Raw genomic sequence first — 25,617 nt, 5'->3', positions numbered from 1 at the left:
ATGTCAAGAAGTAATGCACTCACTACCTTACGAATATAACTGTAACCCTTCTATACATCACTACAATAATAAAATAGAAAAAAACAATAACAAAACAGGTTGAAACTAGGCGCCTGAGAAAGGTGAAATGATGGTTCCAGGAAGCCTGGGCAGAAAAAATTGCTAGACTCCTTCTGTATTCATAGCTGGTGGCACATAATTTACAGTAGCATGTGATTATCATTCTAAGCAACATACATGGAGGCGTACTGGGAGGCTCAAAGTTGCATGCCAATCTTGCCACAAAAATCTATTAGACTCTATCTCAGTAGAAAAAAGCTGAGTGCAGTAGCACACACCAGTCATTTCAACTGCCTAACACAGACAGATTGTGGTGTGGGTGAACCCACAGGCAAGAAGTGAGAGGCTATCTCAAAACCAATGAGCTAGAGGCATGACACAGTGGAGTGGTAGAATGTCTGCCTAGCAAGTGTGAGGCCCTTAGTTCATACCCTAGAGCCACCATGAAAAGTAAGACCTATGTTTGATGCCCATTAAACACTCGACAATATGTTCCATGGAGCAGTACTGTCCTAGAAGACAGTAAAAGATAACCCACAATAAGATACTCTGTGATGAAATTAATTAGGGAGAATACAATCTTCCCATGAAAGGATTACACATTAGTATGCTGAAAGTTCTGGAAAGTCCTGAAGTAAGGAAATTGTTGTTATCTCAGTTTTTTCCTAAGCTGGCAGTCACTAAGAAGTTGGAACAATTTATCCTGGTAGCCTACAAGCCCATTAACCTGGGACAACTTTCTACAGGAATGAGACACTAATTTTTAGATTTAAATTTTCTACTATTTTCCCTTTCCATGATTAAAAAACTATATCACAATTGTTATAATTACATATATATATACACATACATATATATGTACTATAGTTTTATATACATATATATATATTGTTTAGAGAGTGAGAGAAAGAACTATGAAGGTAAAATGGGGCAAGAGGAAGAATGAGAACTGAGAAGTACGCTTCCTACCACACTTGCCTGTACTCAATAAACAAGCAAAAAAGGACCAACCGAAAAAAAAAACTGTAAAGAGGTGACTTGCCTAAATAGTAACAGGAAGATAGCTAAGGACTTAAAAGAAATAAACTAGTAAAATTGTAGACAAAAAGTACAGAGGAATGCCTTACCAGAGACATTGCTGCAGGAACTGTGGATGTGAACAGCAGCAGCCTGAGCAATGTGACCTAGTCAAATGTCTTTTTGTAAAGTAAGTGTCTTGAACTGATCATTTACAGTCTGACTACTCTTCTTATGGATTCAAGATAACACTTTCATTTAGATACAGACTCCAAGTTTCAGACTTGCTCAAGGTCTTCCAGCGAGTTAATTCAGTCATTTAGAGACAGAGTGCTCATTTCTCCAGGTACAAGAGAGTGAGCGGAGAATGAATCAGAAAACTCCCTGTCCTTGCTGAACTTCGGGTTCTGGGAAGGGTGGAGTACTATCACTACAGAACAAAATAAAGAAATTCCAGCACTTCAAGTAGCAGTAAGAACCAAAGCATGATGTATAACAGCATTTGGATAAAAGTGGTCAGTAAAGATGTATCCACTGATAGAACATGTAAACAAGGGTTTAGAGTATATTTTGGAGTGTGAATGGTTCAAACAGAAACAATCCCCAGAGCAAGCTGCATGAAGAGTGGAAAAGTGGCAAGTCACCAAAGTAGGCAAGGGCTGACCAAATGACACATGGCTCTATGGGCAGTGGTAAGGACAAATTTTACTGTAACCCTAACAGGAAATCATGGTTGGAGGTCTCTCTGCTTAAAGAAGAAGCAAGATGTCACTTATTAAAAAAGATCATGTTGGCTACTATGGGAGGGAAGGAAGGAAGGAAGGGAGGAAGGAAGGAAGGAAGGAGGGAGGGAGGGAGGGAGGGAGCGAGCGAGCGAGCAAGCAAGCAAGCAGAGAAGAAAGGAAAGAGAAATGAGTAAGATTAGAAGCAGGAAACAATCTGAGGATCACTGTGGAATTAGTGAGTGGCTTCGCTTGCAAGTGGTGAGAAGCAGTAGCCTAGCTGTGAGGTGAGAGGGGAGCTCAAGGAAGGCTCCAGATTTGGGTATGAGCACCTGGAGAATGCTAACTCCATTTTTTCCAGGGTTGGGAAGAACTGGGGATGGAAGACAAGCAACAGGGAACAGGAGAGCTCTATTTTATACACATTAAGCTTGAGATGACTTGTAGACTATTCTGGAATCTGAAAATGAGGCTAGGCTATACAGTCTAAATGTGGGACTAGATAAGATTATCCAGAAAGGAGAGAGAAAACAGAGCTGAGAGGAAAAAATCCTATTTTCTAGCTTCTATACTGTCATGTTAAAAACTGCATAAATTGTCTTTTGTAAATTAATGTGGCTCACATAAAAGAAATCCTTAAATGAGGGATTTTTTTTTTTTTTTGCCAGTCCTGGAGCTTGAACTCAGGGCCTGAGCACTGTCCTTGGGTTTCTTAAGGCTAGCGGTCTGCTACTTGAGACACAGCACCACTTCTGACATTCATTCATTCATTCATTTATTGTCAGTCGTGGGGCTTCAACTCTGGACCTGGGCACTGTCCCTGAGTTCTTCAGCTCAAGACTACCACCCTACCCTTGGACCTAGGCATTGTCCCTCAGCTCTTCTGCTCAATACCACCTTACCGACTTTGAGCCTCAGCGCCAGCCACTTTCCAGCCAGCCACTTCCAGCCACTTCCAGTTTTCAAGTGATTAACTGGAGATAAGAGTCTCTGGTTCTTTAGTGCCTAGGCTGGCTTTGAACCGTGATCCTCAGATCTCAGCCTCCTGTGTAGCTAGGATTACAGGCATGAGCCACTGCGCCTGGCTAGGAATTTTATTTTTTGCTAGTGCTGGGGTTTGAACTCAGGGCCTGGGCACTGACCTTGGGCACTTTTTGCTCAAGGCTAGCACTCTGCCACTTCAGCCACAGCGCCACTTCTAGCTTTTTCGAGTATGTGGTACCAAGGAATCGAACCCCGGGCTTTGTGTATGGTAGGCAAGCACGCTACCACTAGGCCATGCTCCCAGCCCTAAGAATTAAATTCTTTAACAACAAAAATCAGTAATATTGGACAGTTGGACGGCAGGGACTAACATGGAACATTTTGTACCATAAACTAGTTAAAGCTAAAATTCTAAGGAAGACAAGTCAGTACTTGACAATGGCAAGGATACAGTGAAAAAGTGACTCAAAACAATATGTTTTGTGAACATGCCATGGGCAGGTGTTGGAGTCAAAGGGCAAAGACACTGGGGTGAAAACATCCAAGCTATCACTATTAAAAAAAAATAATAATAAGTTTTGGGGCCCGGGTCCTGAGTTCAAGCCCAGGACTGGCAAAAAAAATTTTTTTCCCTTATAAAGAAAAGTAATTAGAATATATTATTATCTTGTTATAAATCACACAGAGGACACAATAATCAGTAGGTATTATGTACAACAGGTTATAAACTAGCTAGAAGGGCAAAGCCTAAGAAAAATACAACATGCAGTTCCTATTTTATAATAGTCTGATAATGAACTGAATGTTAGATTTACTTTAAGGAAAAAAATCCAGTCAGTTCCTTGATTAAAAGGGACACTATATTCTTTGTGGTACTGTAAATTAAAACCTGAACAGCTAAAAAGAAAATCATCTGATGTATTTCCTTGGCTTATCCTCCGAGAAATAAGGAAATTCACAGGCAAAGAAAGACTTACATTTTGATAACTGTTTTTTTGTTTTTTTACAACAGTATGGCTAAGTGTGAACAGCCTACATTTACTGCCTTCTGAACTGGTCTCCAGGAACACCACTCTAATTTTGGTCAGCATCAGTGCAATGTGGCTTTATTCACATATGGAAAACACCCTTTTTGTCTCTTGTCTACAATCTACTGAAGCTGCCAGGGCTAAAATTCTTTTTAATTAAATGGAAAAAATTACTCATGCAAAAGGGGGTGGCAGAAAATCCTGAATAAAAAGAAAACCACCTATGGCACATTTACGTTATGTGGTGGCATAAATTCAATTCTTACTTTTGAGATCTTGGTTTTTGATCAGGCTGGCAGAGTCACTGGCTCCTTTTCTTATCAAGTGGAATCTATACTAATGACATGTATTGCATTAGGTTGCTTTTATTATTTTAAACATGCTTACTATGTCTATTAAGCCTCAAGTCATCAAAAGCCCACACAAAAAATTTATTCATCAGATTAGGCCGAGTATTCATACAATTGATAAGAGTCAAATTTTATTTGCTTTCATAGTGCTGGGATGGAACCCATGCTTTGTCTATGCTAGGCAAGTGCTCTACCACCAAGACAAACCCCCAGCTATCAACAGCAGCTTCATTCCTTTTTTTTTTTTTGCCAGTCCCGGGACTTGAACTCAAGGCTTGGTACAGTCCCCAAGCTTCTTTTGATCAAGGCTAGCACTCAACCACTGAAGCCATAGCACAACTTGCAGATCTTTCTGTTCATGTAGTACTGAGGAATCAAACCCAGGGCTTCATGCATGCTAGGAACGTACTCTACCACTAAGCCATATTCCCAGCCCCTCTTTCCAATTTTTGTACACTTCTTAATTACATTGCACTGGTTTGTCAGCATTTGCATTTATTATGCTTTAAAAAAATCACCTATTTGCTGTGAACCTGTGGCTCACTCCTATAATCTTAGCTACTCAGGAGGCTGAGATCTAAGTGGTTCAAAGCTGTTCAAAGCCAGTCCGGGGAGGTAAGACTCTTATCTCTAGTTAATTACACAAAAAGCCAGAAGTGGTGCTGTGGCTCAAGTGGCAGAGTACTAGCATTGAGCAAAAGGAACTCAGGGTCAGTGCCCAGGCTTAGAGTTGAATCCCCATGACTGCCCCCGCCCCTCACCCCACAAAAAAAACACCTACTTACGCTATCAGATATAAAGTCCTATTATCAGAATATAGTAATTAAGACAAAATAGCATAACAGTAAAAAGAGAATGAAAATATGGAAATACTGTAAAAGACGGATCACTTAAAAAGTTGGATTAGCCAATAATTTATTACCTATACACTTTAAAAATGGTTATCTCCTTTCATTTCAGACAAAAATAAATTCTAAGCCAATGTTATGGTACACACCTGGAATCTCAACATTTAGGAGTCTGAGGCAAGAGGATTATGAGTTCAAGGTCAGCCTGGATACAAAGAAAGTTCCAGACCAGATTGGGTCACATAATAAGACTGCCAAAACAAAACAAAAAAAATTGAAAAATAAAGAAGATGAATAGGTAACAAATATATACATTTAAAAAAACTTATTTTTTAATCAAAGGTCACTACTTAAAGTGCAGAATTATGATAAAAATAGTGTATTTGTATGTCAATAAACATTTTTTTTTCTTTCAAGACAGTCTCACACTGTGATCCAAACCAGCTTTGAACTCCTGATCCTCCTGTGTGCATCAATACACAGGACAGAAGAAGCTATTAGAATAACTAATAAACATAGAAAAAAATTACTTTTGTAAGCAATCAGGGAAATAAAATTTAAATGGCAATTAGGAGAGAGAATATGTCTGGCAAAGTTAAAATACTAAGCAACAGTGAAGATGTGAAACAGAACAAACTACTTGCTTTCATATGAATTCAAAACCTGCACAACCACATTGGAAAGCAATTGATTACATCTAGTAAAGTTGACCATCCTGCAAATTCCATATTTACATATAAATTCACAAGCATGCATAAAAATATTCATCACAAGCATTGTTTGTAATAAACACAAACATAATCTAAAATATTAGAACAAATGTGATACTCATACATTGCCGAGTGGTAGAGAAGATAAATGAACCTATGCATACATACTACCATATAAAAATCTCACAAACAAATGACAAAAACAAGCTGAAGGAAAGTTTTTATGCTAAAAAGTGATGGCTTTTGGCTTGGAATGTGGCTTTAGTGGTAGAATGCTTGCCTACTATGCATAAAGCCCTGGGTTTAATTCCTCAGTACCCATAAACAGAAAAGGCTAAAAGTGGTGCTGTGGCTCAAGTGGTAGAGTGCTAGCCTTGAGCAAAAGAAGCTCAGGGATAGATCCCAGGCCCAGAACTGGGGGGTGGGGGAGAAGCCTAGTGGTAGAGTGCTCACCTTGCATGCACAAAGATCTGGGTTCGATTCTTCAGTACCACACATACAAAAAAATACTGAAGTGGTACTGTGGCTCAAGTGGTGGTAGAGCGCTAGCCTTGAGAAAGTTCAAGGACAGTGCCCAGACCCTGAGTTCAAGCCCCAGGACTGGCAGAAAAAAAAAAAGAGTTGTATGTGTGTGATTAATATTAAGGCTGTAGTTGTTTAGGAATATATCTGTGAGTAAATTCTGGATAATGACAGTTTGGAAGGGAGATTGAAGGATGAGGATAAGGTTCAATTGCAACTTCTAGTTCAGACTACTTGTAGGTTTTCCTTCAGATGGTGGGAGGAAAGGAATACAAACTCCATTCTTCAAATATTTTATTAATATTTTAATTTTCCCTAAATGTGTAAATATAGAAATATAGACTAGAAGTTCCTTTAGTACAAGTTTCTTGATGGTGAACTCTCAGCTATTGTTCACAAGGAAATCAGTTTGCATCATCCTATTCTTTTGAGTGTTTGACTGGGTTATGAACTAGGGACAATGTGATTGCCAGGCAGGTGCTCTACTGCTTGAGCTGGCTTTTTCTGTTCTAGTTATTTTTGAGATGGGGTTTTGCTTTTTACCCAGACTTGCCTGGACTGCGATCCTGTTTGTTTCCTATTCTGAGGTGACAGGCACATACTACCTATTCTGTTCAGATGGGGTCTTGAACTCATTCTAGACTGGCCTGAAACATTGCTCCTCAACCACCCCAATCTCCCTGGAATGCCAGGTACTTGCCACTGTGCCTGGCTCTTGGTTGAAATGAGGATCTTGTGAACATCACTTGCCTAGGCTGGCCTCATATTTCAATCCTCCAATCTCAGGCTCTTGAGCCCAGAGGCCACAAGTGTGGCCTAGTGACATGGTGCTTGCCTCGCATGCACAAAGCCCTGGGTTCAAATTCCTCAGTACTATATACACAGAAGAAGCTAGATGGGGTGCCCTAGCTCAAGTGGCAGAGTGCTAGCCTTGAGCAAAAAGTGTTCAAGGACAGTGCCCAGGCCCTGAGTTGAAGCTCCAGCACTGGAAAAAAAAAAGAAAGAAAAAAAACTATAGGCAGGATATGCACAACTTTATAAGATGAGTAGCAGGGCTGGGAATGTAGCTTAGTGATAGAGCACTTTGCCTAGCATGCATGAAGCTCTGGGTTCCATTCCTCAGTACCACAGAAAAGGCCCGAAGTGGAGCTGTGGTTCAAGTAGTAGAATACTAGCCTTGAACAAAAGAACCTCAGGGGACAGTGCCCAGACCCAGAGTTCAAGCCTCAAGACTCATTAAAAAAAAAAAATTAGATTAGTAGCAAACACTAATCTTATAAATTATTCACTGTCTGTAATGATGGAAACATCATGACCTTTTCATAAGTAATCTGATTCCTTTTGGAACTGTGATCCTATCAGAAAATAAATCTAATTTGCTATGATTTTAGCTTCAACAGTATTCTGCTATTTTTATATTTTACTGAATCAAGAACGGATAAACAGATGGGTTATTATGTGTGGCTGGAAGAATGTTTATTTTTATTTTTTTAAGAATTCTGTAAATGTTTCTAATGTCAATTTGACAGTATTAAGTTGCTTGTGCTATGGTAACATATTTCTATTACTGAAACAAAAGTTCTAGTGTCAATATTCTTGGGACATATTGCACTGGATTAGATATTTTATGAAAGCAAACATGTGCTTTTAAAACCAGTATTTAGATAAACTGAAGATACTATACAGAATGTAACTTAGAGCATTCTTACTAATTTTGTCAGAAATCAACTCTTTCCTTATGTTTTTTCTTTTTTTGTTGTTCTGCTGAGGTTGGTATCAAACTCATGACCCACTGCCTCAGCCTTCCAAGTGCTTAGACTACAGGTATGTTCCATCTTACTTGCTCCATTTACTTTGGAGACAGCTATGTAGCCAGGCCTAAAATTCTTTTTTTTTTTTTTTTTGTCAGTCAGAGGGCTTGAACGCTGGTCATAGGTGCTGTCCTTGGGCTCCTTTTGTTCAAGGCTAGCACTCTGCCATCTGAGCGGCTCTGTATCACTTCTGGCTTTTTCTGTGATTAATTGGATACAAGAGCTTTAGAGACTTTCCTGCCTGGGCTTTGGACTCAATCCTCAGATCTCAGCCTCCTGAGTAGCTAAGATTAGAGGCATGAGCCACTAGAACGGCCTGGGCCTAGAATTCACGTAAGCTCAGGCTTGCCTGGAACTTGAGTTCATTCTGCCATAGCCTCCCAAGTGCTAGGGTTACAGGTGTAAACTTTATTGCGCTTGGTTATGTTTCTGGGTGTTGTCCCTGAGCTCTTCAGCTCAAGACTACTGCCCTACCCCTTGAGCCTCACGTCTGGTTTTCTAGTGGTTAACTGGAGATAAGAGTCTCATGGTCTTTAGTGCCCAGGCTGGCTTTGAACCTCCATCCTCAGATCTCAGCCTCCTGATTACAGCCGTGGGCCTGAGGCTTGAACTCAGGGCCTGGGCACTGTACTCAAAGCTTGTACTCTACCACTTGAACCACACTGCCATTTGCAACTTTTTATTTATCTATTTCTTTAGTAGTTTATGGATGTCTCGTGGGGACTTTTCTTCCCTGAGCTGGCCTCCAACTCCAATCCTCAGATCTCAACTTCCTGAGCAGCTAGGATTACAGGTGTGGGCCACCAGCATTTGGCTTAAATGCAATTAAAAAATTAGGAAGATCCTTCTCTGGTTCATACATATGATGATTGGGTTCTTTCACACTTGAGTGACATATGCCTCCCTCTAAACCTTGTTACATGGGCACATCACCCAACTGATATAAAAATGAATTAGGAGGGCCAGGAGTTTGGCCTAGTGGTTAAAGTGCTTGCCTAGCATGCATGAAGACCTGGGTTCGATTCCTCGGTACCACATACATAGAAAAAAGCCAGAAGTGGTGCTGAGGCTCAAGTGGTAGAGCTCTAGCCTTAAGAAAGTCCAAGGACAGTGCTCAGGCCCTGAGCTCAAGCCCAGGACTGGCAAAAAAAAAAAAAAATGAATTAGGAAATATTGACAGCATGTGAGTTAAACTTTCAAGTCAAACATTTAGAAAAATAAGTAACATTAAAAGCAAAAAAGGAAAGAGTGGCCAAGTACTAGTGGCTTGCGCCTATAATCCTAGCTACTCAGGAGTTGAGATCTGAAGATCATGGTTCAAAGCCAGCCTGAGCAGAAATGTCCCTGCACAACTATCTCTAATTAACCCCTCAAAAACTGGAAATAGAGCTGTGGCTCAAAGTGGTAGAGCACTAGTCTTGACCAAAAGAGCTCCAGGGATATAGCCTAGGCCCTGAGTTGAAGCCCCTGACCACCACCACCACCACTACCACCACCACCACCACCAATTGTATAAAATTTTATTTCTGTACAAACGTATGCTAATATATTTGAAAAGTCAGATGTAATAATTTTCCAGAAAAATACGAATTATAAAAAATGCCTTAGGGCCGGGAGTTTAGCCTAGTGGTAAAGTGCTTGCCTAGCATGCATGAAGACCCAGGTTCCATTCTTTGGTACCACATACATAGAAAAAAGCCAGAAATGGTGCTGTGGATCAAGTGGTAGAGTTCTAGCCTTGAGAAAGCCCAAGGACAGTGCCCAGGCTCTGAGTTGAAGGCCCAGGTACCTGGGAGGAAAATGGGGTCAAAAACATGAGAAGGTATCACCTCATGTAGGTAGTAGGTAATGCACCTACTAGCTGGTGAATGTAACTGTAACCCTTCTATACATTACCCCAACAATAAATTTTTTTAAAAATGTGGTACCTATCTATTTACACAGCCATTAGAAAGAATAAAATTATATCATTTGCAGGGAATGGATGGAACTAGAACAAATCACAGTAAGTGAGGTAAGCCAAGATCAGAGACAACCAGCTCATAGTCTCCCTGATATACAAACACTAGACTTAAAACACATAGGGATATGATAAATTACATGGAAATTTAGATACCCAAATGCACCCAGACCAAAAGAAGATAGTCTTAGGAGAGAATCACAAAAGTGCAATACCCAAACACCTCTTCAGATGTATATAAACATACATGCTGAAACAAACTCCAAAGATATGGAAATGAATTACTTTTGTCTTAATTTTTTCTTTTTTGATGACTCTATATTCTTTACCTTATACACAATGTATTACAACCCTATGGGAGGGTTGAGGAAAGTACAGAATTAGAAGAAAAACAGAATAAGTGCAACGGCAGAGCACACTGGCTGCAGTAGTTATTGAACTGTGAACTGTACAACTTATGGGTAAAGAGGGAAGGGAGGGTATGGGAGAGAAAGAGGGAAAAGATGACACTGTGAAAGGAACTGTACTTCATAATTCTACTGTGTATCACTATCACCTATAAAATAATAAAGTAAATTTTTAAAGTGCCTTAAGAATCAAACCCTGAATAAAACAATTACTATTAACGAAATAGAAATTGTAGTTTGAGAAAAACAAGTTGCCTTTAAAATTTTACCTCTTCTTACTTCAAAGATAGAACAGAATTTTAGAGAAGATAAACCAACATGTAGAGAGTCTTCTCTGAAGAAGAAATAAGGATGGCCTATCGACACATGAAGAAATGTTCGACATCTCTGGCCATAAAAGAAATGCAAATCAAAACAACTCTAAGATTCCACCTCACTCCAGTTAGAATGGCCAGGATCAAGAAATCTAATAACAACAGATACTGGAGGGGATGTGGCCAGGAGGGATCACTACTATACTGTTGGTGGGAGTGCAAACTCGTTCAACCACTATGGAAAGCAGTATGGCAGTTCCTCAAAAGGCTAAACATAGAGCTCCCCTATGACCCAGCAATTCCACTACTTGGCATTTACCCAGTCATCCAGAAACAAGGAAATACTAAATCCACTAGCACAACGATGTTCATTGCAACATATTTACCATAGCAAAGACATGGAACCAACCCAGATGCCCCTCAGTTGATGAGTGGATCAACAAGATGTGGTATTTATACACAATGGAATTCTATGCTGCTGTCAGAAAGAACGACATTGCCCCATTTGTAAGGAAATGGAAAGACTTAGAAAAAAAATCGTATTAAGTGAAGTAAGCCAGACTCAAAGGAGCATAGGCTCGGGCTGGGAGTTCGGCCTAGTGGTTAAAGTGCTTGCCTAGCATGCACGAAGACCCGGGTTCTATTCCCTGGTACCACATATGTAGAAAAAAGCCAGAAGTGGTGCTGAGGCTCAAGTGGTAGAGCTCTAGCCTTGAGAAAGTCCAAGGACAGGCCCTGAGCCCAAGCCCAGGACTGGCAAAAAAAAAAAAAAAAAAAAAAAGGAGCATAGGCTCAATGGTTTCCCTCATTTGTCATAATCAATAGAAATCTTGGGCTCTCCTAGCAGAGATTTACAATAGAACAAAACCTAGATACCTAAGGCCATATATTATGACGTTAAATGAAAGGACCTCCAGGATATAGAAACAAAAGCCATATAATGAGTGATTGTTGTCCTTAATGTACTATGTTATTTCTCATCTCTTTTGCTGTCCCTTGGTTATCTCATATTGTTACAGTATTTCACCTTGTATCTGATATATTGTATATATGCTTATTTGGTTATTTGAAATAGGATAGGGAAGGGGGATAGGATAGATGAGGGGTGGAGGTGGGGGGAGGGAAATGGGGACCAAGACATGAAAAAGGGTATCAATGTTTGTGAAGTAATGCACCTTCTATCTGGTGAATATAATGTAACCCTTCTACTAATTACAATAAAAAATATATGGAAAAAAGCCCCCAACATGTTCAAAATACATGCAATTTTTATATGATATAAAGCTAGAGGATAGCAAGAGACAAAACTGCTCTAATTTGCAGACAAGATTCTACAAAGAATAAGACAGTCTATATATCATTAGAACTAATGAAAGAATCAGATATATGACATAAGATCAATGTTAAAATCCTTCAGTGGAATTATTTTTTTACATCAACCAGTTTAATACCAAGTGAGGTTAGATACCATGTTAAAAAATTATTATTACTATTTTTTGCTAGTCCTGGAGCTTATCCCTGAGTGTCTCTGTGCTCAAGGTTAGTGCTCTACCATTTGAACCACAATGCCACTTCTGGCTTTTTCTGTGTATGTGGTACCAAGGAATTGAACCCAAGGCTTTGTTCATGTTGGGCAAGCACTCTACCATCAGGTCATGTTCTCAGCCCCCCAAATTAATTTTTTGTTCTTAGGCACAAATAAAAACAAAGATATCAAAACTCAGTATTGCAAAGGTGACATTTTTCCCAGGATCATTTATAAATGAAAGACAATTTCAATGTAAAATCTTGTCAGTGTCTTTCATAAAAAACTATATATGTGTTGTTGGAGCTTTTTAATTTTATCCCTTTGATTATATTTTAGAAACTTATACTTTGGAAACTAGATCTAGTCACCCATTTGATGGAAGTTTTATTTTGTTTCTGTCTCATAATGAAAATGAAGCTGGGAAGAAAAATTAGAGCTTGAATGAGTTTAAAAAAATCCCTTTGTTCTTTCTTTTGTTCTTAATATCTGATTAAGAAAAAAATCCTTTTTATGTCATCTTTAACAAGTATTAAAGAATCCTATTCAACTAAAAAAAAAACACCAAACTGATCCTAGTATTTGCATGAAAGGTCAAAGTGTCACAGGAAAAGCACAAGAGAGGGAATGTGGAATTGACAACGGCCAAACAGATGGTCCAATGGAACAACTAAAGGCCCTAAAATGAAATTTACACCAACAGAGACGTGTTATATTTCAGATGGGCTATTTGACAAATAGTGCTTCACTGATATGGAAAAACAAAGTTATGGACCTCTAAAAGGCAAAAATAAATGTCAAGGAGTGATATGCACCAAAAAGAAAAGTGCAAAACCTGCAGAAAAATCTGGCAGACTACTTTTAAAACTTTAAAGACAAGAAAAGTTCTATGAAACACTTAAGCACAAACAGAGTGAAAAGACAAGCTACAGAGAATATATCTACAATGCAAATAACTAAGAAAGAATGCTGAGTTTATTTATTAAGTAACAAAAAGCAAATAATCTGGAGCACTGAACAAAGGTAAAAATAAACAAAAGACAGAATGGCCAACAAATGTATGAAAACATTCTCAAATCTTATTAGTAAAAAGGGAAACACAAATCACTGAAAAATTGATATATCACTGCACAGCTGGACAAAACTCAAATGCCTAAGAGTATCACAATGGGGAGAAGAGGAGGAATACTCCAATATGAATATAAATGAAAACAACCACTTGAATTGACATCTATTTCCTATATGCAATAATGACACAGTTTGAGGCCCAACCTACAAAAACTCTTATCAGATACAAGGAAGATATGTATAGAAAAAAGCTAAAGAAACTAAGAGCATGGTTCTTAGTGGTAGAGTGCCTGCCTAACAATTTCAAGTTTAATTCCCAGTGTTGCAATCGATCCATCCACTAATAAAGTAAGTGTAAAAGTGAATTACGGAATAGAATTTTCCCACTTGTTTAATTTTTTTATTCCATGTTGTTTAAGTTTGAAGACTGTCAAATTTTATAGTTAAATATTCATAACAATATAAAACACTAGGAGAATGGTATATACCATATGAAAATGATAAACAAAAGAAACCAACTTAGAATACATTTCATAAAACAAACTTTCAAATTTGTTTTCAAAGAAGGAAGGCTAATGGCTAAGGCATAGATTCTAGAGAAGGATTAAGATGAGGGAGATAAATATTTAACATAAACTCCTCTGAACAATTTCCTTGACTACACTGCTCTTTAAGACTAAATCCAGCTGGTTATTTACTAAGCATGAACAAGTCACTCAATATTTCTAAGCTTCAAATGAGATGTTTAAGAACTTAAGAGACTCTCTCAAATAAATTCTTAATCCAACCATCAGTAAAATTTCCACAAACTGTGCCCTTTCAACATCAGAGTTGATGCAGTGTTTCCCCTACAAACCCTGACTTTTGAACAATCTACAAACTGCTTAATGATAACAGAAATAAACTGCCTGAAAGTCCATAGCTTTGCCTCCTAAATGACTTATAAATCTTTTTTTTTTTTGTCTTTTCCTTTTTTGGTACTGGGGGTCGAATCCAGGATGTTATACTTGGCTAGGCAAGCGCTTTGCCACTGAGCTACATCACAGGCCCTTATAAATCATCTTAAAGATGCCTATACAAACAAATATATACTTAAAATGCATCTGCCAATTATCTTCACTTGCAATTTTTTTTTTTTTTGGTCAGTCCTGGGCTTAAGCTCAGGGACTGAGCACTGTCCTTGGATTTTTTTCAAGGCTAGATCCCTACCACTTGAGCCTCAGCACCACTTCCGGCTTTTTCTAAGTATGTGGTACCAAGGAATGGAACCTGGGTCTTCATGCATGCTAGGCAAGCACTCTACCACTAGGCCAAACTCCTGGCCCCTACTTGCAAATTTTTACTTGTAAGTTAAAGGATCAAAAACAGTTAAGGAGCCAGGCAAGGTAGCTCATGCCTGTAATCCTAGCTACTTCAGAGGCTGAGATCTGAGGATTACAGTTCAAAGCCAGCCCAAGCACGCTAATCTCCAATTAACCACTAGAAAACCGGAAGTGGCACTGTGGTTCCAGAGGTAGGACAGTAGCCTTGAGCTGAAGAGCTCAGGAACAGCACCCAGACTCAGAGTTCAAGCCCCACAACTGACCAAAAAAAAAAAAAGAAAAATCAACAACAAAAAAAGTTATGATTACCCTTTAGATTAACATGTCTTTTTTTCAGTAAGCCACAGTCTGAAATTGATAAGGAGGCTTCCCTTACCTGATATGGACATGGAATGTGATATTCTCTGCAGCGTTCTTGTATCCAAGTTGTTTCCCAGATGCCACGGTAAGCTTGCTCATAAAAGTAGCATCCAATCACAACCAAGAGTGGCACGAGGTAAAGAATGCTGAAAACACCGATCCGGATCATAAACTTCACTAATTTATCTTGGTTCTCCTTTTCTAAAGGAATCTCAATCCGCACCCTGTTTAGGGATATAATGCCGGCTAAGAGGAGAGAAACCCCAACTACCACATATAGGCAGAGGGGAGCAAGAACAAAGTATCTTAATGCATCAACATCGTAGAGGCCAACAAAACACACGCCACTAATATTGTCACCTTCAATTTTATTCATCGCTAAAAGGATGATAGTCAGTGTTCCAGGAATGCCCCATGCACTGGCGTGAAACAGCAATGCTTTCTTCTCAATTGCTTCACTACCCCACTTTGGCACAGCCGCTAAAAACCACGTGATGGTAAGAATTACCCACCATACACTGCCAGCCATAGTGAAAAAATAGAGTACCATGAAAAGCATGGTACAGGCCTTGTTATGAGATCCTTGTGTCACTGTGGAAGCCTTATACTGGGCAGGGACAGATGCGTTGCAGGCTACTCGATCCTCAAGCAAGAACCCAATGAAGAAAATTAATGATACCATCATGTAGCAGACGGCATAAAATATAATAGGCCTTTCAGGGTAACGGAATCTTGTGACGTCAATCAAAAATGTTAAAAACGTAAACAAAGTGGCAGAGAGGCAAATGATTGAAATCAATCCTATGAAATAGCGCGCAAATGACAGTTCTTCTCTCCTGAAGTACATATTTGGACAAGGTGGTGAACAATCTCTCACGTGCAAAAAAGAATAGCCAAGATCAGGATCAATTTTCAACTCCCGAGGACACCAAAAACCATAGTCCCTCTGCACGGCTACTGGGGCTCCTTCAGTGGGATCGCCAACTAAATTCAGATCCACAAGTCGAGGATATGGCTCATCACAATCTGGAAACCTAAAAAGACACAGATGAAAACATTTTTATCTACAGCCATCTAACTCTTGGTACTTACCAATTTAGTGCCCATGACCTTGTCTATCCTTGCAGGCCAACTGGGTGAGTGGGAAATAACAGTGACCGATGTCTTGTTTATGAGCTTCCCGCACAGATTTCCCATTGTGGACAAAACACCAACAACAAAACCATTTTCTACCTTAAAAATCAGTACTCTTAATTCAAACATAGTCAAAAGCAGTCATCAGTTACATACAAATAGCACATATTCAGTATTTAGGGAACATGATTTAAGAATATGATTTCAAAATATAAAAACATCTAGGTATATAGAGCTATAATGGAAATCTGAAACTTGGAATTAATCTTTCCTAGGGGGCCAGGAGTATGGCCTAGTGGTAGAGTGCTCGCCTAGCATGCATGAAGCCTGGGTTCAATTCCTCGATACCATATACACAGAAGAAGTCAGAAGTGGTGCTGCAGCTCAAGTGGCACAAAGACAGCCTTGAGCTGGCAAAAAGAAAAAGAAAAAAGAAAAAGAGAGAGAGAAAGCCCAAGGACAGTGCTCAGACCCTGAGGTCAAGCCCCTGGACTGGAGGAAAAAAAAAAAGCCTTTCCTAGGGAAAATGTAGGGCGAATGAAGGGGGCGAATGAATGAGAACAAATATGATCCATATACAGTTTCTTTGCATAAATGAAAATAGAATAATGGCACCTGTTGACAGAAAGGAGAGTGAGGGTCAGGAGTTTGGTCTGGTGGTAGAGTACTTGTCTAACATGCATGAAGACCCAGGTTTGATTCCTTGGTATGACATACATAGAAAAAGCCAGAAGTGGTGCTGTGGCTCAAGTAATAGATCTCTAGCTTTGAGGAAAAAGCTCAAAGACAGTGCTCAAGCCTTGAGTTCAAGCCCCAGCACTGGCAAAAAAATAAAGAAAAGAAAAGGGGAATGAGAAGAGAGTGACAACACAGGAGGGGGATGACTGGGAAATATTGCCTACATATATGGAGATATCGTAAAAATAATGTACGCTAATTAAAACAAAAAAATTCTAAATGTATGGTCCAAGGTGCTATGAGTTAATACCTTTTAAATATCTTTACAAGTGGCTCTTTTTAGGTCATCTCTTCCCATTTTACATTTATTCTGATTTATTCTATTATTTTCTTTTGTTTCCCTCCCCCCCCATGGGCACTGTCCTTGAGCTTTCTCATGGCTAGCACTCTACCACTTGGGCCACATTACCACTTCCAGCTTTTTCTGCATATGTGGTACTGAGGAATCCAATACAGGGCACAGGGCTTCGTGCATGCTAGGCAAGCACTCTATTAGGCCAAACTCCCGACCTATCTTATTTTGTAATGCTAGGAATCAAACTCACAGCCTTGAACACTTCACCATTAGGCTAGACTTGCAGTCTTTTCTCTGCTTATTTGATTGGCTACAACTCTTTAATGCTACTTTGCTCTCTCCTTCCTGATTTCTCCCTAATTACTATATTTTCTAATATGGTTATATTCTAGTCTTCCTTGACCTCAATCCCCATGTCCAATCAGTCCTGTTCTGTTGCTTTTGCCCTAACAACTTTTATATCTGCCTTTTTATTAGCATTTTTCAATTCTATTTGTCATATTCCAATTGATCCCTTGCCCCCACTTTCACCAGCTCAAATCTGTCTTTCACACTGCTCCAGTTTGTCTTGATTATCTAGATATGTTCATCAGTTCAACAAATGCTAGCTGAATGTCTGGTGTTAGACGCTTCTAGATGCTGAACATATTAGTGAGCAAAACAGACTCTGTTCTTAAGAAGCGATGATTCTAGTGATGATTACAAATGGTGGAAAATAACAAACGAACAGGTCATTGTGTTAGTGTTCATCACTATAACAAATACCCGAGAAAAAAATGTATGAGGGATGAAAGATTTATGAGCTCACAGCTTCAGAGGTTTCACTTCAAGGCCAGCTGGCTCTGTGCTTCAGGGCTGTGGTAAGGTAGAATGCAGTGGAGGGGTATGTAGTCTTTTATTGCCTTGTGAGTGTTACCTTTACAAGTTTGTATCTGCTCCTCAACACAAAGATAGACATGTTGGGATTTTTTGTTTGGGGGAAGAAGGGAAAACAGGGATGTCTTTTTTTTTTTTTTTTTTTAATCTTCAGCAAATGGCATATACCAGAGTTCCAATAATACCTAAATTCAATAAACTTTTTTTAGTCAGTCATGGGACTTGAACACTGGGTCTGGGCATTATTCCCAAGGCTCAAGGCTACCACCCTACCCCTTGGGCCACAGTGCTACTTCCAATTTTTTGGTGATTAATTGGAGATAAGAGTTTTCTAGAAGTTAACTGGAGATAAGAGTCTCTGCTTCTTGTTTCCTTATCCTGGAGGTCCTTACATTTAGTGTCATACTATTTGGCCTTATGTCTCTAGATTTTGTTCTATTGTAAATTTCTGCTAGGAGAGCCCAAGGTTTCTACTGATTATGACAAATGAGTGAGACTATTGGGCCTATGTTCCTTTGAGTCTGGCTTACTTCACTTAATATGATTTTTTCTAAGTCTTTCTTTTAGTGGTTCTTTAGTGCCCTGACTACCTTTGAATGATCCTCAGATCTCAGCCTCCTGAGAAGCTAGGATTACAGGTGCCGGCTATATTCAATAAACTTCTGTAGCTTGTTTCAAGTCCTGTGAAGAAAATAGTTTATGCCAAGCATGGTGGCTCATGCTATACTCAAACTTCTGTAGCTTGTTTCAAGTCCTGTGAAGAAAATGGTTTATGCCAGGCATGGTGGCTCACGCCTGCAATCCAAGCTACTCAGGAGGCTGAGGTCTGAGGTTCAGGTTCAAAGCCTGCCCGGGCACAAAAGAACCTGAGACTCTTACCTCCATTTAACCTCTGAAAAATGGGAAGTGGGCCTTGGCTCAAGGGTAGGGCATAGCCTTGAGCTGAAGAACTCGGGGACAGTGCCCAGGACAAATTCAAGTCCCATGACCCACAAAAAAAAAAGAAAAAGAAAAGAAAGAATATGGTTTATATGCTATGTGGATATAGGATAAAAACAAAGAATGATGCCACAACAGAGCCATTAGCACATCTAATCAATGATTACCTTAATCGTTACCTCAATGATGAGGTAATTATTATTTTTTCTTTGCATTTTCTAATTTTTCATAAATAGTATTATTCCTATAACCTGCTTGAAAGGGACAAGAACCAATGGAATGTCTTGATTACATTTTTTTCTTTTTTTTTTTTGCCAGTCTGGGGGGCTTGAGCTCAGGGCCTGAGCACTGTCCTTGGGCTTTCTCTCTCTCTTTTTCTTTCTGCCAGTTCTGGGGCTTGAACTCAGGGCCTGGATGCTATCCCTGAGCCTCTTTGCGCTGAAGACTAGTACTCTACCACTTGAGCCACAGTACTGCTTCTAGCTTTTGAGTAGTTCATTGGGGATAAGATGCTCAGGGGGACTTTTCTGCCAGGGCTGACTTCAAATCATTATCCTTAAATCTCAACCTCCTGAGTAGCTAGGATTACAGGGGTGAGCACCAACTAGTATTTCTCTTTAAAATGTTACCAATAGCACCTATTACTATTAGTTTATTTGTTCCGAGTTTGTTGTTTTCCCAGTCAACTGTATAAACTAGAGGAAGGTTCTCATTTTTGTTTACAGCATACTTCCAGATCCCAGCACAGTGCAGAACACTTACAAGTCAATCAAATTTCGTTTATTAAATGAGTGAGAAATGTCTACTGGCCTTGTCATTTAGACTGGCTTAAAGAGAAACTGAGATGGTAGAGATTGTGATCTTGAGAAATGGGCTGAGAGGGCCCTTGAGGATGGAACTCGACAGTAAGCAACGTATGTGGGGCGACCTTCCGGATGTGCAGGGCTCCCAAAGAAAGGCCCATAAGGCTCTCAGTAAGAAGGTGTTCATGGCCAGTAAATGTGTAAGGTCGTGGGCGGGGCCGGGCACTTCAAAGCCATTACGTCCTCCAGATTGGGCTCTGAGTAACGGGCCGTTCTGTCCCTTTTCTCCACTCAACCCTCAGAAACTCGCTTCTTACCCATACCCTACTTCTGGGGAGCTGGAAGTCTTCTACACCCCTCAAACCCCCTGCTAGGCCGAGCCCCGCGGTGTTGGGAAAGCTCGAGTCTTCCTCCAGGAGCTCAGGCCTAGGGCCTGTGGACCCCATGACACACGTCATCTCAGGAAAGCCCCAGGCTTCCCTACATTTGCTTCCCATGTTCACTGTGGCTCAGGGCAGTGGACAGGTAAAAGGACTGAAGAGAAGGTCCGGCGCTGTGGGGAATCGCAGCCAACAGCTGCGGGGAAGCAGGAAAAGACCTCAGTTCAGGCCACACAAGGCACCCCAGTGGACAGGCATCCACCTGCAGGCCCATTAAGGGCAACTAACCCATTGGGTTTTCTCAAAGCTAAAGCTCAACCACTAGAGCCACATCACTACTTCCAGCTTTTTCTATGTATGTGGTACTGAGGAATCGAATCCCGGTCTTCGTGCGTACTAGGCAAGCACTCTATCACTAGGCCAAACTCCCAGCCCCATAATTCTTAAATTTTGGGGTTTTTTCTTTTTTGCCAGTCCTGGGCTTGAGCTCAGGGCTTGAGCACTGTCCTTGGACTTTCTCAAGGCTAGAGCTCTACCACTTGAGCTTCAGCACCACTTCCAGCTTTTTTCTATGTATGTGGTACCGTGGAATCGAACCTGGGTCTTCGTGCATGGTAGGCAAGCACTTTAACCACTAGGCCAAACTCCAGGCCCCATAATTCTTAAATTTGATAGTATCTTCATGGGGGAAAAAATTATACCTTTTTTATCTAATTCTTCCAAATTCCTTAGAAAATAATTCTGAGAATATGAAACTGCTATTAAAAGTTAATGACTAGGGCCGGGTGGGTGGCTAGAGAGGAGGCTGAGATCTGAGGATCAAGGTTCAATGCCAGCCTGGGCACAAAAGGACCTGAGACTCTTTTTTCTTTATTTTGCCAGTCCTGGGCTTGAGCTCAGGGCCTGAGCACTGTCCCAAGGATAGAGCTCTACCACTTGAGCCACAGCACCACTTCTGGCTTTTTCTATGTATGTGGTACCTAGGAATTGAACCTGGGTCTTCCTACATGCTAGGCAAGCACTCTACCACTAGGCCAAACTGTAGGCCCCTGAGATTCTTATCTCCAATTAACCTCTAAGAAACAGGAAGTGAGACTTGGCTCAGGGGTAGGAAGGTAGCCTTGAGCTAAAGAGCTCTAGGACAACACCCAGGACTAATTAGTTCAAGCCCCATGACCCACCAAAAAAACAAAACCCCCAAAACAAAACAAAACAAAACAAAAAACAAATTAATGACTAGCTTGACACTGATGGCTCACACCTGTAATTCTAGTTACTCAGGAGGCTGAGATCTGAGGATTGTGGTTCAAAGCCAACTCAGGCACTAGAGACCAAGAGGCTCTTATCTCCAATTAACCTCTAGAAAATGGGAAGTAGCCCTGTGGCTCAAGGGATAGGGCAGTAGTCTTGTGCTGCAGAGCTGAAAGACAACACCCAGGCCCTGGGGGTAGGGTGGTAGCCTTGAGCTGAAGAGCTCAGGGACAGCACCCAGGCCCAGAGTATGAACCCCAATACCAAAAAAAAAAAATCTGATTTTTCCTACCTACTGCATTCCATATCTTCAGGCCAAGGAACACCAAACATCTCCATGAGCTTTGAGCACTCGCTATAGGCCCGTTGACACAGCCTGCGGCAGGGAAGTGTGACACGTCCATATTCCATACAAATAGGAGCATAGAGTGCACAAAGAAATGGCCGGAAGTCCCGGGAACAATCCAGATTCACCATTGGATGGAATGGCTAGAAAAAAGTTAACATTAATTAGACAAAGATCAGTATACAAGTACATATAAATATTTAATTTTTTTTCTTTTTCTTTTCTATAGAGCTCAGGATACCAATCAAGCACTTTAATGATACTTCAACTGTCTCTCTCCCGCCCCCTGCTCCCTACCACCCCAATATAGCAAGCCTGAGGCCTTAAGTTCAAACCCTAGTACTGCCAAAATAAATTTAAAAAATAATAAAAAGGAGGGCTGGAAGCATAGCCTAGTGATAGAATGCTTGCCTTGCATGCACAAAGCCCTGGGTTGGAAGCAGGAAGTGGTGCTGTGGCTCAAGCAGCAGAGTGTTAGCCTTGAGCAAAAAAAGTGCCCAAGAACAGTGCCCAGGCCCTGAGTTCAAGCTTCATAACTGACCGCCCCCCCCCCAAAAAGATAGGTCTCAAAAGATCCCATGAATGAATACATATTACTATGGCCTGACTGTATCCTCAAAATTCCTCTGTTGGAAAGTTAATTGTCATTGTTATAGTATCAAGAAGTAGGATCCCAAAGCTGGTAGCTCACACCTAGAAACCTACCTCTTCAAGAAGCAGAGATCTGAGGAGAGGGGTTTGAAGCCAGCCTGGGCAGGAAAGTCCTTATGTTATCTCCTATAAACTACTCAAAAAGCTAGAAGTGGCACTATGGTTCAAGTGGTAGAGCATCAGCCTTGAAAAAAAGAAGCTCAGAATCAGTGCTCAGGCCTAGAGCTCAAACCCCAGGATGCCCCAGGATGGAGAGGTGGGGGAAACAGCCAGGCACTGGTGACTCATCATGTAATCCTAGCTTGTCAAGACTAAGATCTGCCAATCACAGTTTGAAGCCAGCTCAGGCAGGAAATCCATTGACTGGTTTGTTGTTATTGTTGTTGTTGTTATTATGGTTGTTTTGTAAGTCTTGGGGCCTGAACTTTGGGACTGGGTGCTGTCCCTGAGTTCTTCAGCTCAAGGCTACGGCTCTACCACCTGAGACACAGCGCCACTTCATTCACTTGACTTTTATCTCTAATAAACTACCCAAAATCCAAAAGTAAAACTGGGGCTCAAATGGTAGGTGGCTAGCCTTGAGAGTACACGTATATACACACACAGCGGTGGCTCACACCTGTTAATCCTAGCTACTCAGGAGGCTGAGATCTGAGAATTGCAGTTCAAAGTCAGCCTGGACACTAAAGACTGTGAGACTCTTATCTCTAATTAACCACTAAAAAACCTGAAGGGGGGCTGTGGCTCAAGGGGCAGGGCAATAGCCTTGAGCTGAAGAACTCAGGGACAACACCTTGACCCAGAGTTCAAGCCCCACAACTGACCAAAAAAAAAAAAGGAAAAAGAAAGAAATAATTAAGCTCTGAGGGCTCTGTCCTCATGAATGAATACCATATTGTAGGAAAGAATTAGTTATTATGGGAGAGGGGTCCTTATAAAATGACAAGTTTGGCTCCCCTCTCATGAGTGAGTGGGGTACATGATCCCTTTCTTGCCTACTCTTTGTCCTGGATGGAAAGCAAGCAAGCCCTTACCAGACTTCTTTCCAGGACCATGAAAAAATGAATTTGTCTTTATCACTCAAGTCTGTGATAGCCTGTTATAGCAGCACACAGTGATTTAAGACATGAACATAACATTCTTGAAATTACAAAACTGTAAAAATGGAGAAAACATTAGTGCTTATTTGTGATAAGGAGGGGAAGGAAGAACGTAAAAGCACAAGAGTATTTCTTGGTGCTAACAATTCGTTATTTTTATTTAGCAATGGCCACAGAAACTTATACAAGTAATAAAAATGATAATAGCAAGGCCACACATACTCATACACACATAACTATGCACAGACGAATGAGTGCACATAAAACCTGGTGAAATATAGCAAGGTCTTGAATCAATGTTAACTATATTCTACAGTCATATAAAATGTTAAGATTGGGGTAGGAAAGATAGAACACAGAACCTACAGAAACCATTTCTGAAACTTTCTGTGAGCCCAAACTTAACTTTAAAAATTAAAAGTAGAGGGGCCGGGAGTTTGTCCTAGAGGTAGAGTGCTTGCCTGGCATGCATGAAGACCCGGGTTCGATTCCTAGGTACCACATACATAGAAAAAAGCCGGAAGTGGTGCTGAGGCTCAAGTGGTAAGCTCTAGCCTTGAGAAAGTCCAAGGACAGTGCTCAGGCCCTGAGCTCAAGCCCACGACTGGCAAAAAAAAAAAAAAGAAAGAAAGAAAGAAAGAAAACAGATCAGAAATGTGGGAGCAGGAGTAGAACAGAAGATGGACTGTAACTTATAGTATATATCTTACACCTCAACCAATGTTAATTGGTTAATACTTTTCAAATAAGCAAATTGCTTTGATTTAGCATTAATAATTTTTAACAAGAAAAATCAAAACTAAATGAAGCAACATGGATATTTTAAAAGTTGAGAGTAAATAAAAGTTGAAAACAGCCAGGCACCAGTGACTCATACCTGTAATCCTAGCTACTCAGGAGACTGAGATTTGAGGATCACAGTTTGAAGAGAGCCCAGCAGAAAAGTGAAACTCCAATCACCAACTAACCACTCAAAAACCAGAAGTATGCTGTGGCTCAAGAGTTACAAGGAGGCTCAGAGACAGCACCCAAGCCTTGAGTTCAAATCCCAGGATGGATGGATGGATGGATGGATGGAAGGAAGGTAGCTTGGTTAAAGCTCTATGCAACAGAAACAAGGAAAGAGCCTTACTGATTATTACCTAAACAGTAATATTTTCATTCACTAAATCAAGACCTGAATATGGTAAGTTTGCAAACTGGAAAGTAACTTCCAAAAATTAAATTTCTGGTTTCTACAACAAAGGTGCACTACATGGAACCTTATATTCTTTGTTTAAATTCAAATCAACCAAGCTTTTGTGTTCCCATTCTTCTTTTGGATTTCCATTCCTGTTACCATAGGAACCTGCAGGCTGACAAGCCTTCAAGTAGAGCAACAGCCTGTGAGTAGCAAGAGCTGTGAAAAGGGGATGGAGTCAAAGGCCAATATTTGACTCATGAGAATCAGAATTCCAACCTTTGTCACTCTACAAAAGGTCTGGTAACCAGAGAAACTGTACCCTCCTAGGTTTGGGAATATCCTGACTAAATTCACTAAATGGGAAATCAGATGTTGAATAAATGGCCTTGAAATTTAAAAAAATGGTATCCATAGGGATTTTAGATCTAAATTTAAATAAGAAATTATTCCAAGATGCTCTAGAATAATTTTAAGTAAAAATAAGAAGTTTCAGAAAACTCCCTTTCTATAGCAAAGTTTCTAATGAGAAAAATTCAAACCTTAAAAACTTCTCTAGATTTGTAAACACATTTTTAAACCCATTAATTTCTTTTTTTCCATATCTGAAATTTTAAAACGTCCATGATAGCATATTAAGTACTTAGCAGTGATCTTTCAGGAAACTGATTTGTAAATATTCACCATTATCACAGGAAACTATTCAATTTCCTAAGTGAAGTTCCTACGGCAGTCCAGAAGTCTGACTGTTCTTTAGTAAGTAAACACTTAACAGTCCTAATGGCCTGTCTCAAAAACACCACTTTATAACTCACGTTTCATAATTAATGATATTCCTTGAAAGTAATTTATCACATAAGAAAACCAACTCAAATTTTTTATTGCTACTCCTTTAAGGTAATTTATGACAAGAGAA

The 25,617-nt window shown here is 40.1% G+C and overlaps 1 protein-coding gene and 1 non-coding gene across 3 annotated transcripts in view; one reads left to right on the top strand and one right to left on the bottom strand.

The window, feature by feature from the left end:
- The window catches only part of Fzd3 (frizzled class receptor 3), a 49,446-nt gene that overhangs the window by 9,731 nt on the left and 14,098 nt on the right, over window positions 1-25,617 (bottom strand). The window contains exons 1-3 of one of the 2 annotated variants that reach the window (XM_090353673.1): window positions 22,476-22,577; window positions 21,717-21,913; window positions 15,025-16,042 (exon numbers count right to left, since the gene is read on the bottom strand). In XM_090353673.1, the coding sequence (XP_090209799.1) occupies window positions 15,025-16,042; window positions 21,717-21,901 (1,203 nt within the window). In that variant the 5' untranslated portion in view covers window positions 21,902-21,913; window positions 22,476-22,577. Of the gene's footprint in view, window positions 1-15,024; window positions 16,043-21,716; window positions 21,914-22,475; window positions 22,578-25,617 lie in introns of those variants that run through there. The other variant, XM_090353672.1, reaches the window with a different exon arrangement.
- On the top strand, window positions 8,894-8,995 carry LOC150049466 (small nucleolar RNA U13). Its single transcript, XR_016539076.1, has one exon. It is a non-coding gene; the product is annotated as a small nucleolar RNA U13 (small nucleolar RNA).

The sequence above is a fragment of the Megascapheus bottae genome, chromosome 20 (genome assembly GCF_031878675.1).
Source record: "Megascapheus bottae isolate mThoBot1 chromosome 20, mThoBot2.hap1, whole genome shotgun sequence".
Lineage (NCBI taxonomy): Eukaryota > Metazoa > Chordata > Mammalia > Rodentia > Geomyidae > Megascapheus > Megascapheus bottae.
The sequence above is the reverse complement of the archived record's forward strand: the minus strand, read 5'-3'. Positions and strand labels throughout refer to the sequence as shown.